General features: G+C 42.3%; 1 protein-coding gene and 1 non-coding gene across 3 annotated transcripts in view; both read right to left on the reverse strand.

Annotated features, from left to right (window-relative positions):
- Window positions 1–18,699, reverse strand: part of lrig1 (leucine-rich repeats and immunoglobulin-like domains 1) — a 46,280-nt gene that overhangs the window by 16,954 nt on the left and 10,627 nt on the right. For both annotated transcript variants that reach the window (XM_061832017.1, XM_061832016.1), the window contains exons 2-8: window positions 16,860–16,931; window positions 13,778–13,852; window positions 7,874–8,011; window positions 7,470–7,613; window positions 6,270–6,413; window positions 5,270–5,413; window positions 82–225 (exon numbers count right to left, since the gene is read on the reverse strand). In XM_061832017.1, coding sequence (XP_061688001.1) covers window positions 82–225; window positions 5,270–5,413; window positions 6,270–6,413; window positions 7,470–7,613; window positions 7,874–7,965 — 668 coding nt within the window. In that variant the 5' untranslated portion in view covers window positions 7,966–8,011; window positions 13,778–13,852; window positions 16,860–16,931. The remainder of the gene's footprint in view (window positions 1–81; window positions 226–5,269; window positions 5,414–6,269; window positions 6,414–7,469; window positions 7,614–7,873; window positions 8,012–13,777; window positions 13,853–16,859; window positions 16,932–18,699) is intronic.
- Window positions 7,089–7,161, reverse strand: trnai-gau (transfer RNA isoleucine (anticodon GAU)). The gene has a single exon. It is a non-coding gene; the product is annotated as a tRNA-Ile (tRNA).

Below are 18,699 nucleotides of genomic sequence, written 5' to 3' on the forward strand. Positions count from 1 at the left end.
TAGCGCACCACATTTGCCGGTATGTAGGGGTTGTTGAGTGATTTCAACTTGCTAATGGTAGATGAGGGGGTACACACTTACAGGATGCGCACAGCCCTGAGGCCTCTGAATGCTCCCTCGGCAATGTGGCTAATTGAGTTGTGCCCCAGACGAAGAGTGTGAAGATCCCCCAGCACAGCCAGACTGCCTTCATCCAGACGTGTCAAGTTGTTATATGACAGATTCCTGGATGGGGAAGGATTCAGCGAAACACAGAAAACAGGGAAAAAGGAGTCAAAGAGAGAAATGGGGGGAACAAAATTGTTTTGTGTGAGATATGGACGGGATTATAGAACACATAAGCAAGGTGACATTCTATTCGCTTTGTGGCCTGTTGAAAGTCTATTGGCTACTAAACCAGGTGCGCGACTATTGTGATCCTTACCCTATCACTGTAAATCAAGAGCAAAATCATAGGAGACACTCAGACTCTAAACAAGGTTCATAGAAAAAAAATTACATTCATAACACTCACTAATTGTCTTTTTGAGGCCCACTGTGGCCATTAAATGTCCAATAAAGTTACACTTTTTTTTTTTTTTTTTTGCCAAACAGGAAAAGTAGAAGTTTAAAGTAAACTGGAAAGTTTAAATGGGTGGGTCAAATACTCTCATTAACACCCCGGATTAAAACAGAGCTACAGGATCACTATTACTTGTGATTTATGTACCGCCAAGAAGACAGCAAAGGGTACAATCAATCTTTCATTGACATGCTTACAGGATATGACCCTAAGATATCAGCAGCAAATTTACATCCAGGCCATCTACCGCATAATCTTGTCTAACTGTTAGACGTTAACAAACACAGAAACCCTGGGCTATCTCACAGTTAGCAACGCCGGGCTCAGCAAAGCACTATACATATATCACTGCAATTACCGTTATGTCAACAGAGAAGGGGAAGGCTCTCAGCTAATACTTTGCCCTTAAGAAGACAATGAAGGTAAACGTGAGCCTTCCATTTAATCACCACAACACAACTATCAGATAATCTCTCACAAATTTAGGATGAAATTACACCCCTAGACTTCCCAGAAAAAAAAAAAAAAAACTAAAACAGTGCCAATGCTGTTGAGTGCAGGTTTAATTTTGGAATAAACAAAATTATTCTTGAAATATTTTATCATATTGAGTGTTAAAGCCCTGTCATTTAACCCTTGTTAATGCATTAAGATAATATTGGTTAAATGTACCTAAAGTGAAGGTCTGTTGATACAAAAATGATAAAACTCACTTTAGGCATTATGATAAGCTTTGTTGGAAATGTTTGTTATCTATAATACTGTAAGCAGTTGGTTAATTTTGGGTAAACTACAAGCTGGAGCTTCATCCATTTTCCATCCACCCATTCATTTTCTACCTCTTCTCCAGGTCGGGTCGCGGGGGAAGTAGCTTCAGCAGGGATACCCAGACTTCTCTTTCCCCGGCCACTTCTTCTGGCTCTTTCGGAGGGATGCCGAGGCATTCCCAGGCCAACCGAGAGACATAGTCTCTCTAGCGTGTCCTGGGTCGTCCCCGGGCTCTCTTTCCGGTGGGACATGTCCGGAACACCTCACCAGGGAGGTGTCTGGGACGCATCCGGATCAGATGATGAGGGTAGGAACGTAGATCGACTGGTAAATTGAGAGCTTCGCCATTCGACTTCGCTCCCTCTTCATCACAACGGACCGATACAAAGGCCGCATCACTGCAGTCGCTGCACCGACCAGTTTGTCGATCTCCCGCTCCATTCTTCCCTCACTCGTGAACAAGACCCCAAGATACTTGAACTCCTCCACTCGGGGAAGGTTCTCATCCCCGACCTGGAGAGGGCACGCCAACCTTTTCCGAATGAGGACCATAGTCTCGGATTTGGAGGTGCTAATTCTCATCCCAGCCGCTTCACACTCTGCTGCGAATCGCTCCAGTGACAGCTGGAGATCGCAGCTTGATGAAGCCAACAGAACCACATCATCTGCAAAGAGCAGAGATGCGATGTTGAGGCCACTAAACCAGACACCCTCTACGCCTCGGTTGCGCCTACAAATTCTGCCCATAGAAGTTGTGAACAAAATCGGTGACAACGGGCAGCCTTGGCGGAGTCCAACTCTCACCGGAAACGTGTCCAACTTATTGCCGGCAATACGGACCAAATTCTGACAGTGGTCGTACGGGGACCGAACAGCCCATATCAGGGGGATCAGTACCCCATACTCTTGAAGAACCCCCAACAAGATTCCCCAAGGGACTTGGTCGAACGCCTTCTCCAAGTCCATAAAACACATGTAGACTCGTTGGGTGAACTCCCATGCACCCTCGAGGATCTTGCCGAGGGTGTAGAGCTGGTTTAGTGTTCCACAGCCAGGACGAAAACCACATTGCTCCTCCTGGATCTGAAATTTGTCTTCCCAACGGACCTTTCTCTCCCGCACCCCTGAATAGACCTTACCAGGGAGGCTGAGCAGTCTGATCTCCCTATAGTTGGAACACACCCTCCGGTCACTCTTCTTGAAAAGGGGGACCACCACCCCAGTCGGCCAATCCAGAGGCACAGTCCCCGATGTCCACGTGATGTTGCAGAGGCGTGTCAACCAGGACAGCGCCACAACATCCAGAAACTTTAGGAACTCTGACCGAATTTCATCCACCGCTGGGGCCCTGCCACCAAGGAGCTTTTTAACCACCTCAGTGACCTCAACCTCAGACATAGAAAACCCCGCCTCAGAGAACCCAGACTCTTCCTCATGGGAAGGCGTGTTGGTTGAATTGAGGAGGCCTTCGAAGTATTCTCCCTACTAACTCACAACATCCCGAGTTGAGGTCAGCAGTACCCCATCCCCACTATACACAGTATTGACAGTGCACTGCTTCCCCTCTGAGACACCAGACAGTGGACCAGAATTTCCTCAAAGCTGTCCTGAAGTCGTTCTCCATGATCTTATCAAACTCCTCTCACACCCGGGTTTTTCCCTCAATGACCACCGAAGCTGCATTCCTCTTAGCCAGCCGGTACCGATCAGCTGCCGCAGGAGTCTCGCAGGCTAAAAATGCCCATGGGACTTTTTTCATTTCAGCTTGACAGCAACCCTCACCCCACCAATGTGTTCTGGGGTTGCCGCCACGACAGGCACCGACCACCTTACGGCCACAGCTCCGGTCGGCTGCCTCAGCAATGGAGGCGCGGAACATCATCCACTCTGACTCAATGACCCCCAGACCTCCTAACCCCCAGAACGTGAGCAAAGTTCTTTTGGAGGTGGGAGTAAAAATCGCTTCTGACAGGGGAATCTGCCAGCCGTTCCCAACAGACCCTCACGATACGTTTGGGCTTGCCCCGTCGGACCGGCATCTTCCCCAACCATCGGAGCCAACTCACCACCAGGTGGTGATCAGTTAACAGCTCCACTCCTCTCTTCACCGGAGTGTCCAAGACATGAGTCTGAGACTGATGACACGACTACAAAGTCGATCAACGAACTGCAGCCTAGGGTGTCTTGGTACCAGGTGCACATGTGGACACCCCTATGCCTGAACATGGTGTTTGTTATGGACAATCCGTGATGAGCACAGAAGTCCAATAACAGAACAACACTCGGGTTTTGATTGGGGGGAGGGGGGGGGGCATTCTTCCAAATCACACCCTTCCAGGTCTCACTGTTATTGCCCACGTGAGCATTGAAGTCCCCCAGCAGAATGATGGAGTCCCCAGAGGAGCGCTTTCTCTAAGGACTCCAAAAAGGGTGGGTACTCTGCACTGCTGTTTGGTGCACAAACAACAGTTAGGACCCGTCCCCCTACGTGAGGGCGGAGGGAAGCGAGCAAGCAAACAAATTTATTTGTATAAGGGATATCATACATGAGATACTGTAACTCATTCTGCTTTACATGATTAAAGGCATTTAAAAACAAAGAGATAAAACATTTAAAACGGGATGAAAACAATAAAAATGACAAACAAAATATTAAAAAAAAAGAATTAAAACTGCACACAGTGGAAGTAATATGATCAAAAAGTGGACATATTCTAAAAAACATGAGAAAAAAAAAAAGAGGAGTTTTCAACCTGGATTTAAAAACATTCACACTTGGGGCTGACCACACCTCTGTTGGCAACGTATTCCATTTGTGTGCAGCATAATAACTAAAGCCTGCTTCACCATGTTTGCTTTGGACTATGCACTCCACTATTTGACCTGAGTCAGTCGATCTCAGAGCTCTACTGGGTTTGTATTCTGTAAGCATTTCTTTCATGTATTCAGGACCTAAATCATATAGTGATTTATAGACCAGGAGCTGAACTTTAAATCTATTCTAAAGCTGACTGGAAGCCAGTGCAAGGACTTTAGGATTGGAGTTACTGTATATGCTCTGACTGCTTTGTTTTGGTCAGAACGCGAGCTGCAGCATTCTGAATTAGCTGCAGCTGTTTAATACTCTTTTTTTGGGAATCCAGTCAGAAGACCATTACACTACCCTCTCATCCACCAGGGTAAACCCCAACGTACAGGACCCGAGCTAGGGGGCAATGAATATACCCACACCTGTTTGGCGTCTCTCATAGTGGGCAAATCCAGAGTGGAACAGAGTCCAACCCCTATTAAGAGGACTGGTACCAGAGCCCAAGCAGTGCGTAGAGGTGAGTCCAACTATATCTAGTTGTAACTTCTCAACCTCACGCACCAACTTGGGCTCCTACCCTGCCATAGAGGTGACATTCCATTTCCCTAGAGGTAGTTTCTGTAGCCGAGGATCAAATCTCCAAGCTCCCTGCCTTTGGCCACCGCCCAGCTCACAATGCACCCGACCTCTATGGCCCCTCTCAGAGGTGGTAAGCCCAAGGGAAGGAGGACCCATGTTACCCTTCCGGGCTGTGCCGGGCCGAGCCCCATATGTGCATGCCTGGCCACCAGGCGGTCGCCTTCAAGCCCCACCTCCAGGTTTGGCTCCATAGGGGGGCCCTGGTGACCTGCGTCTGGGCAAGGGAAACCAAGATCCAATTTTTGTATTCGTCATAGGGGTTTTGGAGTCGTACTTTATCTGGTCCGTCACCTCGGACCTTTTTGCCATAGGTGACGCTGCGAGGGGCATGAAGTCCCAGACAACTTAGCTCCTAGAATCATCGGGACACACAAACCCCCTCCACCACGATAAGGTGACAGCTCAAAGAGGGATTCAACCATTTTATTACTTTTTTTTTAACAACATATGTCTGCTAATTCTGTAATTTACATTATATTTCTTGTACTCACAGTTCTCGCAGCTTCTGGCAGAACTTCCAGCCATCAGGATTGATACGGGTTATTGAGTTGTTAATGAGGAAAAGCTGCTGAAGAGAAGTCAAGCCATACAGGGAGCCACTGTTTACTTCGGTCAGGCTGTTGTAGTCCAGGTGTCTGTATTAGAAACAATTAAGCATTACCAATATATTCAACCAGATATTTCAACAAGCTTGATACAGTGCACTGATGATAACAGGATGTTGCTTGCAAATTGGTAAATATAAATTTCAGAAGTAAAAAGTATTGTCTATTACAGTATTAAAGGGGAAATCCACTGGTTTGCATTAACAATGTATCCAATAGGTCATGTAATATCTACTCTATTTTGACAATGTGATGTTAAATCCTCTCTCATTTAAGGTTCCAGGGCTCAGGAAGTGATCACTTGCCCAAATCTGCCTCCAATTGGCTAGCACTTAAAGAGGATTTGTACTTTTGTATCCCTGTGTGTGGAAGGTCTCCACCAACACACGCACGGGAAAGTTAACAGTTTATAAACCATAACCACAGCAGCACACATCAATATTCAGGCAGTGGTCAACTTTGGCAAACTCATTTCCAGGGTCATTTGATTGAATGATAAAAATAAAGAAAAAAGTAACAGATGAGCTTCATGGCATCAGATTTAAAACTGTGACAAAGCCCAACGTTTTCATGATAAATTGCAGGGACTAATTGTTTCCAGACATGTGTATCCTGGGACTCACATAGTCTCAAGTGTAAAATGATTTATGTACTTGTATGTCAAAACAATAAAAATGAGAGGTAAAACATAATTGTCTAACTAAAAATCCTACAAAATACATTAAGGAACGCTCCCAAAATCAGATGTGCACTTTCATATTTGTGAGAAACTGTTTAATGCACGTTGGCTGGTTCAAATGACCTTGTTAAAAAAAAAAATCATTTTTGGTTACATAAAAAATTTCTGATTATTCCTTGTGTTTCAAGTCTTCCCACTGATACCTACAGGACTTTCATTTTGGCAAGATCCCAGAAAGCACCATCTGTCAGCTTGCTGATGCTATTTCTTTGGAGCTTAAGCACCTCCAAGCTCGAAAGACCCTGGAAAGTCAAACCTTCAACTTGACGGATACGATTCCTGTTGAGTTCACTGCGGGTTGGAAAGAATACAAAGACAAAATATGGAGAAATTTAATTTAAATTCCCACAGACAGAATGACTATTCAGATCAGTCTCATACAATGATGGACTAAGTTACAGATGAACAATACAATCCCCACACGCACAGTGAATTCCTTTAAAGTTAGAAGGACAATAACAGAGTGAACCACTAAACCACCACAATAGGGCTTCGGCAACAAAAAAAGAAGAAAATGAATCACATTTATTGGAATGCACTTTCAAATGGATGGCATTTCTGTGGGACTACACAGTAGCCTTCCCAAAAAGTAGGCACCTGTAGAACCGGATTGAGCCAAAACAGCTTAGACTTCCAATTATGAGAGCACCTTTCGTCTTTGGGTTAGAAGTGTGAACCATTAATATATTAACTAAGATAAGGAAAGGAAGTTCAGCTAAGTTAATATTATGTGGAGAATGAACTAACGAATTCAAGAACATAGAAGCAGTTAATAAATCACCAATAATATTTACTTTACTTTACTTTGTTAAATCCAGCCACTAAAGGTACAGTTGTTGTTGTTTTCCTTTCGGCTTGTCCCTTTCGGGGTCGCCACAGCGTATCATCTCAGATGAACGCATATATATGTTTGGCACAATATTTACGCCGGATGCCCTTCCTGACGCAACCCTCCTCAGGGAGTGGAGGCCCCAGTGGGATACGAACCCACAACCCCTGGTTTATCAAACCAGTGCTCTAACCACTGAGCTATGGGGCCTCCTCTAAAGGTACAGTATTATGTTAAAAACATTGAGTTTGAGAATCATCTTGATCTGCCAAGTATGTCGAAAACACAAGGAACTTAAACAACATAGCACCCAAACACTTACTATTGTTCTTTGTTAAAACAGGTGATCTATTTTTAATCCCCCCCATAACCATAAATTAGTGAGGGATTACATTCTTACATTTACACCAAATGTAATAAAGTATTTTTTCTGAAAGGACCGTTTCTGACTGATCCAAATAAATCCATGTCTTTACAAGCACACTATGTTTTTTCAAAATAAATCCATAAGTACTCACAGCTGGGTGAGCCTTGGGAGCTGGAATGCCCTCACAGGAATCTGACTGACACGGTTTCGGCTCAATCTCAGGACCTGGAGAGTAGAGCCGAGATGGTCCAGTGCTCCCAGCTCTAATGTGCTGATCTTGTTGTTGCTTAGGTACCTGAGGACATCCAAACACAGCTGCACTCTTAATACGCACATAAGTCTGGGAGAGGCCACATTTCTTCTTCTTGTCAGTTGGATTACAAACTGCCATTATGACAGTGCAAATGGTAAAACTATGAGTATCATATCAACATTGTACAGTTTAATGACAATGGCTAGAAAAACGGCTACTATGTTACCGCAGATTTGACTTAACTCAGTGTCACTAGTCCAGGTGCCTTTTAATGAGTATTTTGATGTCCCACAAATACTTACAAATCTCTAATCTGAAGGCCTGCAGGAAAGGAGTGTCCTCGTAGTTCAGTGATGTCATTATTGCTTAGGTCCAAGGTTTCCAAAGAAACCATGTCTCTTATCCGTATCCCCTCAATACTCCGGATTTTGTTATGGTGTCTGGGAAATAAAAAAAAAAGACACATTCACTGCATTATTTGAGGCATGCTTCAAGATTTTGCTGAACCAATGTTTAGTTTCTGAGTTTCTTTCAAATCTATGCAGTTGACCAACTTGGCACCTGTAAAGTGGTATTCAAGCCCAGAACAACTAGACCACGAAAATAAAATCGATTAAGATTTTGAGCCTTGTTACAGTCGCAGGAGACAAGAAGAAGGGTACAGCTTGGACTTTTTGCCAGTCAACCACATGGCACATACTGCATAAAGAACAACCATTCACTGTCATCTTGACATCGTGAGTCTTTAATTAACCTTACATGAATAAGAATATCCCACACAAGAAGGATAGAGGTGAGACATTAATTTAGCCCATCTTCATACTCAAACAAGCCTCACAATATTTTGAGTTTTATTCCAAGAGTTGTATGTGCTGAAAAAGCTTTAAAAAAACAATTAAAAATAAAAAAGGAGAGAGCAGGTGTTCCACCACTCAAACTCTGTCAAAATAAGGTCAATCATCCTTCCTTTCTAGCCTATAGCTAGTCAATGGGCACACTCAGCCATTGACTGGTGAGTGGGAGTTGGGACATGGTTGGGGGGGCGGGGGGCGCACACAACAGTACCCACCTGAATAAACACGGGCAGAAATGGTTAAGGACGAACCGTGCAAGCACACAACACAAATAAGACAGAGTAACACACAGTGGCTACTTTGACCACAGAGCATGAGTGGATGAAATGGGGAAGGAGAAAAATAGGGGATAGTTAAGAAGTGAGGGAGGGTCAACAGCTGGTGACCTCTGCTGGGAAAAACAGATCAGGATCAGACTGGTGGAAGAGATTGACCACTCTCGCTCATTCCAGTTCCGGCACTGAAGCACCCACCCACGCTCACTCCCTCCCACAGTTGAGAATCCAGCTGTGCGTGACAGAGAATGCACTCAACGTGTTTGAAGTTGGGACAACAATAGTAGCATTTATGAAAAATTTACTGGCTGTCACTGACAGCCATGATCATGATGCAACCATGACAAGTCTGATAAAGAGGGCCTTGGTTCGCTCTTGTAGCCTTTGATGTCAAAGAGCTTTTTCCCTCTTGATTCTACTTAATTCTAAATCTCATTAACATGGCCCATCAACTATCTGATTACCCTGAGTCCAGGTCTTTTTGACACTTCTTTTGATGTATGCAACACATTAGCCGTTTCAACTAGCAAGACCATTCTCTAGTTTCCAGTCATCTTTGTGAGGAATGAGTAGATTAGTAGGTCCAGTGACAATGGCCAAAAGGACAAAAGGGAGAATTATTTGAAAATCTTTTCATCCATAGTGCACCAGCCCAATATAATTTCGCATTCCAAGCTGTATTGGAAACTCTCTTTCAAGTTGACATGGTAGACGATGTGTACTGATGAGAACGTCAGATGCTTTAAAGTCAATATTATTGCTGTTGAGCAGGAACTCTCTATGCCCAAATATGCATGATTAACCAGGTTAAAGTTTTGAAAATTGCTTAAGAACAAATATATGAATGTTCTTGAATGGTCACGTCCCTCATTCTGTATTTGGTGGTGGTGGTGACGCCATCCCCCTTTAAGCAATTTCATATCATGACCACCTGACAAAAATTCTGCCCACTTTCGAGCCATCCCACAGTAAACCTCTAGGCTCCGCCCAGCTCTTCATAATCCTGTGTAGATTATTTGTGGAGGCAGCACTGATATTTTTCTTGCAGATGCACACTCTGCTTTTGAATTGTCAATGCGATCAAAATGTGTCTGCATTTTGCTTCTTTTCCTGCTTGCGTTTCTTAAACTAGAGTATTCTTCAAATTCGTTTGAGAGTCTAAGTATTATTGTAGTCTGTTCTGTCTTTTCCCACTCTTCTTTCAACTCTTCGTGTGAGTGACGTATAATTGTGTATAATAGCCACCAGTATGATGACCAATAACGTGCATGCACCTACATCATGGAGTGCAGTTTGTGACGCCACTCACTGCTCTGCGTTGCAAGAGAGAGGCAGTGAAGCACGTCTGTCATTAATGTCTAGATCAGAATAGAGGATTTTAGCCCCGATATTGGCCCCTTTGCTATTGCGGGTGAGTTCCCAGATCTTTCACTCATATATATATATCGGAACAACAAAACTTCTTCTAGTGCAGTAGCTTTCAAACTTTTTGGGGCACAGCCCCCTTTTTGGAGTTTGACTTTTTCCGCCCTGATTAACTCCCCAACCCCTGACGCCGCTTGAAATTTTCTCCAACTGGGTGGAGGAGGAGGCAAGCACTGAAACTTGGAAACCGGGGGTGGGAAATTGGAAAAACTGTCAAGTGGGATGGGGGGCAGAAAGAAACTCCCCATCATGATGCTGCACCCCCCAATTTGAAAACCACTGTTCTAGTGTGACATAATCCACAAACAACGATTTGGCCTTGCAGTCGCCCTACGATACCAAAATTAAATGTCTAAAGTTTGATTTTTTTTTTCTATCTTTCGTGTTGTGTGACATATGAATGACAACTGTCCGACATACAATTGTACCTTGATATAGGAGTGCGTATTGGAACCAGCATATTGCCTCCCGTGCTTTCCCTTGTCAACATACAATACAACGTTTACTGAACCTTCAAAGCAGCTATCCATTGTTTTGACAACATGTCGTCGCCATGATAGCAGTGGTTGCCAAGATTTTATGGCAGTAGTCTGGAATAGTGCAACTGTGAAAGACCAAATTTGTCTTGTAGTGTGACACAGCATATGCAGTAAAACATCACTGCAGATTTTTTTTGAGACACAAAATTGAAAAATAATGTGTCCAAAGGGAGCGCATATACTCTTGAGCCCTGGTATGAGCGTGCATGTTTTCAATGACAGCCAAAAAAAAAGGGAATATTTTAGCATCGGAAATGAGCGATTAAACAAGATTTTCAGGCAGGGTCTTCCTGACGTTAATGTGGTACACTATATTATTGCAAATGAAGTATACAGTAATACCAATGTGTTTGAGAACTAATGAAAGATGCCATTTTTGGGCTTTACTGGAGTCATTTTGAAGATGCAAGGATTACGCTTAATAGTGACAATTGAACACCTTGACACGATGCACCTTTACTGGTTTTCTCTCTTAAACATAGGCTCATCTCCGCCGCGGAAGTGGATCGGATGAGGAGGCGGTTTGGCCGTGATCGCATATCATCTGAATATGGCTCGAAACAATAAGAATGACAGTTCTGCAACTTTGCGCATGGATGACGCGCTCTCCGCTCTTATTTTTTCGTATAGACATTGAAGTGAATAATGGTTATGTATTTTTCATTATAATATTTATTTTAGAATGTTTATAGAGATGACACTTGACCTTTAAGCCGTTCACTTTTGGAAGAGGGATCCGAACATGCTGTGTCATGTTTGGCTTGTGCAGAGCCATCCATACTCGACAACCACCAACTGTCACAGATAAATGTCAATGTTCATGGGACACAAAGGCGCTTTGGCCTTTTGAGAACATAAATTTGCATTTCTCTTTTTTAACATCTAACATGACCCTCCGACAATGTCCTCTACCGGTACACTATTTCTCTTTCATGAACCAGTGATGTCACCCTGATCTGACACATCCCTACCATCGCTTCCTCCTCATTCTCTGCCCGGGCTTGTTGTTACCATTTTATTGTAAACTATGTGACAGACAGCTGCAGCTGCAGGTGGTTCAGTGGGCCTTCACTTCAGCTGTGTGGCTTTGTAAATATTCAACCCTCCCTCTAGCCGCTTCTCCTGTCAGACACATGGGCCTTTCCCTGGCAACAGGTTTCAAGTCAGGACAAAAAAAGACAACCGGTTTATTTGAAGGCGTGTTAATCAATGGTTAGAGCAAATCAATTGGTCTGTTCTGTACAAAAATGTATGTCAAATAACTGGTCAAAAACATTGGGGTGGCACTGCACAAGTGCCAAAAATATAATTCAAATGGTTACGGAAAGATGTAAAATTGTTGCATTCATAAAATCTCAAAACATCTTCCCATCTAAAGCAGAAAAACTCTGACCAGAAAAAAAGCGTCAGGATCAGTTCTGAAAACAAGCAGATGACTGAGAGCCGAAGCGTCTATAACTAGTGCAATGGTCAGCACTGAAACAAAATGATCACCAGGAGTGTGACAGGAACAGCAGCTGCAGGCTATCAGGCAGGCGGCCCACACTCTATCTAGCAAGGTGTGAAGAAAATTCAAAAGTGTAGCTCATGATTACCAAGACTAGAATGCGTAACAAGAATGTTCATAGTCAAACAACAAGGACTAGTTTCTAATTGCAGGTTTGTAGTTAATCTAAGAAGATCAACAACGTCTCCAATCCAACAATTGTTAAAAAAAAAAAAAAAAAAAGATAATTCCGGCATCATGGCTCTACAAAGTTTAGTTGTTACCTCAAAAAACCTTATTTGTTAATGCTTGAGTGACTTACATACCTTGAGACATTCTTGAGAAGAAGAAACTCTGGAAAATCTCTAAATTTAAATAATTTATCATGTGCTGCAAAGCAATGCAATAAATTGCCGGCAGAAGTGACGTCAGCTCCAAGTGTGAATCTATATAAGTCTGGGTTAAAAACTTTTTTTCCCCCCACATGCTTTTTAGACCATTTATATTTTTAACTCCTCTTTCTTGCACCATGTGTTTTAATTGTATTTTTGTTTTTCCTCTTTGTTTTCAGTGTTTATAAGATGTTTTTCCTTTGTTTTCAAATGTTTTTGTCTTGTAAGGCACATTGATTGGGTTGTGTCAATAAGCATTGCTACTAAGCTAAGCTTTTATGGAATACAAACCCAGTAGAGCCCTACTAGCTCTGAGATCGACTGACTCAAGTCAAATAGTGGTGCGAAGAGACCAAAGCAAACACGGTGAAGCACCATTTAGCTATTATGCTCCAGACAAATAGAATAAGTTCCCAACAGAGGTGATGTCAACCCCAAGTGTGAATGTTTTCAAATTCAGGCTAAAAATTCTCTCACATGTGTTTTAGAGTACATACATTTTTCAATATTTCTTGCACTGTACACTGTTTTAATTGTACTTTTATTTTTGAATGTTTTCATTTCAATGTATTTGAAGGCTTTCAATAATGTAAAGCACATTGAGTACCTTGTGTATGAAATGCGATATACAAATACATTTGCTTTCGCTTTGTTTAGCAAGTGTTAAAATATGTCTCATTTGGCAAAGTAGATCCAAAAATCATGCAAAATCTATTGTATGGAAAAAGAACTTTCTTTTTTTTTTTCCATTTTATATACATAAGCATAAGGCGGAATTTTGGCTGGTGACTGGTCGATTGACAGGATTTTGGACAAGCACATACTGACTCCCAAATAAGGTAGTAAATCTCTGGTGAGATGCCAATGCAGGCAGCCCCCACAGGCACTATTTCACAAGTCAGGGGAGCCAAGTTAGGATTTACACAAGCAGTCGGTGCAAGCAAGCAGCTTGCTCACATAACACAAATGTTTGGCTAATAGCGTTATATTTGTTAAATGCAAGAATGATAGCCAAAGAACTCAAATGGAAATCTCATTACTTTTTTGTAATATTTTCGTAATATTCTACTTTTTGCAGTTTGCCTGATACTGATGCTGTTCTAAAACTGACATGTTAAAGTATTTGCATCCTCGATAGATGTCATTAGACTATTTCAAGAACATTTCAAAGAGGCCAGTGACCTAAGAATACAGCAACGAAGAGGCAGATCACTTTTAAGTAGGGCCATACTCACAGGTACAGTGATACAATCCTGGGAGCTGCCTGTCCCAAATCTGGTAAGGAGGTCAGCTCATTGTGGTCCAGCCGCCTGAAAAGTGACAAGAGCACAGTACCTGGTCAGTGAGAATACTTTACAAATATATTATGATTGACATTGGCTGCTGTTCATTACATCAAATAATCTGAATATTTCAAATGACTTAAAATTTAAAAACACACAAATAAAGCACAAATGACATATGTTGAGGAGGGTGCGACTGACTGACTGGTTGGCTCGACAATGTCACCAGTGGATAGAAACCTTTCCTTCTGGTACAAGTGTGTACGTGTCTTTTGTTGTGGTACTGAGTGAAACTGAGCCAAGTCCTCTTTTCGCCATATAAAATATTTACAAGGCCAACATTGGCTACAGTATCAAGTGATGGAGGAAAGGCTTAATATAGAAAACCACCACTTATTCTCAATCGGACTGAGTTCAAGGTAACACCTACGAGGAAGCTACTAGGACAACCACAAACGTTACGAGTTGACAAGACTGCACCGCAAAAGCAACAGCTACAGTCCTCTGAGCTGAATGTATGGGCTGGGAAAGAAAATGAAATGAAAATTTAGAATGAAAACTACTTCAAAGCACTCAACAGCATTGAGATGGACATCCGAAATATAGTGTAAAACTGATCATCTCTGGGTTATTTTGCTGAGATCAAGCTGATCCCAAAGATTAAGTCAGTTGTGTCTCATTTAAAGTTGACAATTTCTGTCAAGGTGCAACCAAATATCACCTCGCTATTTGTGTATTTCATGGGCCCTATATTACTCAAAAAAGAAAAGAAAAAAAGACTGGGTGTGGTAGTGCAACCAGCTTTGTGTTATTGGTCTTTCATGGTACTTTGGTGAAAACAAAAAAACACAGGTAGGCTAATGCTATCTGTAAGTTCCAGAAAATCTACCTTTGTCTTTCTGAGATAAATATTTCCGAAAATAAGTTTTAATTCCAACTTCAATTGGCTATATTCAACAGTGTTATAGTGTTTAGTTTATAGTATTACAGTTAAAACATGAGATTTTTGCATTTTGTATTTTGAAAGTGTTGCAAACACCATATTTTTGGCTGTCAAATGCATTTGCAGTGAAGGAAATGAGTATTTGAACACCCTGCTATATTGCAAGTTCTCCCACTCAGAAATCATGGATGGGTCTGAAATTGTCATTGTAGGTGCATGTCCACTGTGAGAGAGATAATCTAAAAATAAAAATCCAGAAATCACAATGTATGATTTTTTTTAAAGATTTATTTGTGTTATACAACTGCAAATAAGTATTTGAACACCTGAGAAAAACAATGTTAATATTTGGTACAGTAGCCTGTTTGCAATTACAGAGGTCAAATGTTTCCTGTAGTTGTTCACCAGGTTTGCACACACTACAAGAGGGATTTTGGCTCATTCCTCCACACAGATTTTCTCTAGATCAGACAGGCTTCTGGGTTGTCGCTAAGAAACACGGAGTTTCAGCTCCCTCCAAAGATTTTCTATTGGGTTTAAGTCTGGAGACCTGCTAACCCACGCCAGAACCTTGATATGCTTCTTACAGACCCACTACTTTGTTTTCCTGGCTGTGTGCTTTGGGTCATTGTCATGTTGACAGACTCAGCCACGGCCTATCTTCAATGCTCTGACTGGGGGAAAGAGGTTGTTCCCCAAAATCTCAATACATGGCCGCAGTCATGCTCTCCTTAATATAGTGCAGTTGTCCGGTCCCATGTGCAGAAAAACACCCTAAAAGCATGATGCTACCACCCCCATGCTTCACAGTAGGGATGGTGTTCTTGGGATGGAACTCATCATTTGTTTTCCTCCAAACACGGTTACTGGAATTATGACCAAAAAGTTCAATTTTGGTCTCATCTGACCACAAAACTTTCTCCCATGACTCCTCTGCATCATCCAAATGGTCATTGGCAAACTTAAGACGGGCCTTGACATATCCTGGTTCAAGCAGGGGAACCTTCCGTGCCATGCATGATTTCAAACCATGACGTCTTAGTGTATTCCCAACAGTCACCTTGGAAACGGTGGTCCCAGCTCTTTTCAGGTTATTGACCAAGTCCTGTCGTGTAGTCCTGGGCCTATTCTCACCTTTCTAAGGATCATTGAGCCCCACGAGGTGATATCTTGCATGGGGCTCCACTCCGATTGAAATTGACCATCATGTTTAGCGTCTTCCATTTTCTAGTGATTGCTCCAACAGTGGACCTTTTTTCACCGAGCTGCTTGGCAATTTCTTCGTAGCCCTTTCCAGTCGTGTGGAATTGTACAATTTTTTCCCCGGTGTCTTTGGACAACTCTTTGGTCTTGGCCATGTTAAAATTTTGAGTCTTACTGAGTGAATGGGGTGGACACGCGTCTTTATACAGCCAACGACCTCACACAGGTGCATCTGATTCAGTATAATACATGGAGTGGAGGTGGACTTTTAAAGGCAGACTAACAGGTCTTTGAGGGTCAGAATTCTAGCTGATAGACAGGTGTTCAAATACTTATTTGCAGCTGTATAACAAAAATAAATTGTTAAATAATCATACATTGTGATTTCTGGATTTTTATTTTTTGAGTATCTCTCTCACAGTGGACATGCACCTATAATGAAAATTTCAGACCCCTCCATGATTTCTAAGTGGGAAAACTTGCAATATAGCAGGGTGTTTTATTTTCTTCACTGAACAAGCATGTCTTTAATTGTGCAACCTTGTCATAGTTGAGTCAAATTTATTCTTGTGGTCTTGGTCTTGTCCCGGTTTCGACTCATTTTAGTTTTTATCTTGTCTCGGTCTCAGCTTGCCTTGGTCTTGGGTTCCACTCGGTCTCGACTCCTGAAAGCCATTGTCTTATCTTGGTCTCTGTAAGTTCTGGTCTCAGGTAAGTCTTGGTTTCAGGTAAGGTGGTTTAGAACACAACACCAGTACTGCCAGTACTAGGTAGTTATGGCTCTATCACTCACTCTTGTTTGTGGTAACCAGGCGAATATTTCAGGGGGTTTGGTGAAACAGATTTCCTTATAAACACTGTGAATGTCTGCTGTGCATGGATACTTACAACTCTCTTAAATTGGCTAGGTTGACAAACACTTCTACGCTGATGGCAGTCAGCTTGTTGTGGCCAAGATTTCTGGAAAAACAGAGGTGTTGAATTTATTAAGAGTTATGATACTAATTGAACAGTTAAGATACTAATTCGAAGACATGTGTTTTTATTTTTTTGCTTTATTCAATGCCATTTTCACAATTAAACCCCTAATGAATAGCTGCAGTCTGGCCTCATGTGTAAAGAAGGCTAATTAAATTTAAAAACAAGAGCAAAAACATTGAGTTCAATACAAGCAGGTCAAAATCAATACTACCAATAGAATGACTCTCTCCCCTTGCTCACCATGCAAACAAAAGAAACAGTCCATTTATCCGAACAATCAATTTGCACTTTAGTCAAACAGATTTAATAGCAGGCAATCAATTTACAGAGGATAAGTGATTTGTTCAGCGCTATAGATACCTCAGACAACATAAGAGGGGGAGGAGGTGCTCCATGTAGGGACTGATGCCAAATTTCCCATGCCAACTTCATCAAATTAATTTCACACGTAAACAAGTTTCACCTATAGTAGGCTATCTCACACCCATACACACACACACACACACACCCTGCTTTGCTGGCGCATAGCCTGTTGGCACAGAGATGGATGCAGTGAGAGGAGTGTTTGTGTTTACTGGTGAGGTTAGGCTGTGTAAAACAAAGGGAATCCACAGATCCTAATCTGCCTCCTCCATCCCTCGATCCATATGTGAGCTACTGACCAGGAATGTTTCCCAGGTTTGCTGACAGATGAATTCTTGTTCGGGTACACTTCTACCTGATGCACCACATTCCTCATCCTGTTCCATGAGGAAAATTGGAGGCATTGTGTAACTACTGCTATTCAGGATTTGGCTAAAATGCATGTAACTAATTTCTTGTAGAAAACGTTTTTGAATCCAAGTTATGAGTCCAACAAAACATTTTTTTAAACTAACATTTAATCCATAAAGCATTTTTTTTATGTCTTCTGGGCTTGATTGCGGATAATGACAACTTCCTTCCACGTGTTTCTCCTTTTTTGAGAAGGTGAAGAGGTAAGAGCAGAGCATACCTCTGCCCTGCAGGCACAGGCCTGACAGGGAAGTGTACATGTGTCTGTTGTGATTGTTTAATGGGGGGGGGGGGCTCTTTTTGTGGTCTAGCTTGCTAAATTGTCATCCCCTGCAACAGGAGGCAATTACCTCGTTATGGTGGAGCTATGTGGGGGAAAAAAGGGGGGAAAAAAAACTATCATGCAAGAAGCTAACTGGGGAAAAAAAGAAGAAGAAAAAAAAACTATCAGGCAACTTTCCTTGAGGTTGCCACTGCCAAACACATCCATGGTTGCGGAACAAAGAAAAACTGATGCACTGGTGCTAAAAGCCACAGCAAACAATCACCATTCCTTTGTTTGTGTACATGCCTGCATACACCCTTTTCTCAGCCAACTGTGGCATGAACTCAATAAGTGTATTTATCTCTGCTTCATTCAGCCTGATTTATTTTCTTCCCTATCAGATAAGGTTTGTGGCAATTTAACACCTACTGTATGAGGGTATGGTGATAACAGTAGTTTGCCTCCCTCTTTGCCTCCTCCATTGGGGAGTGAAAAGGACTCGGACTCAGTGTCCAGGACAAAGCATTTTTAATGCTTTTCAGATTGTGGGTCAGCAATTGCTTCAAAGGGAATTTGAAGTCCAGGGATCAGATGCCAAGAAGTCACTTGACTGATTTATGGGGGAGAACAAAAAATGCCATGTCCTTCCTTATAACCAACTCGGAAAAGTTGTATATTTCCGAGAGGAGCAGACACAGGGATTAAACA

The sequence above is a fragment of the Syngnathoides biaculeatus genome, chromosome 10 (assembly GCF_019802595.1).
Source record: "Syngnathoides biaculeatus isolate LvHL_M chromosome 10, ASM1980259v1, whole genome shotgun sequence".
NCBI lineage: Eukaryota > Metazoa > Chordata > Actinopteri > Syngnathiformes > Syngnathidae > Syngnathoides > Syngnathoides biaculeatus.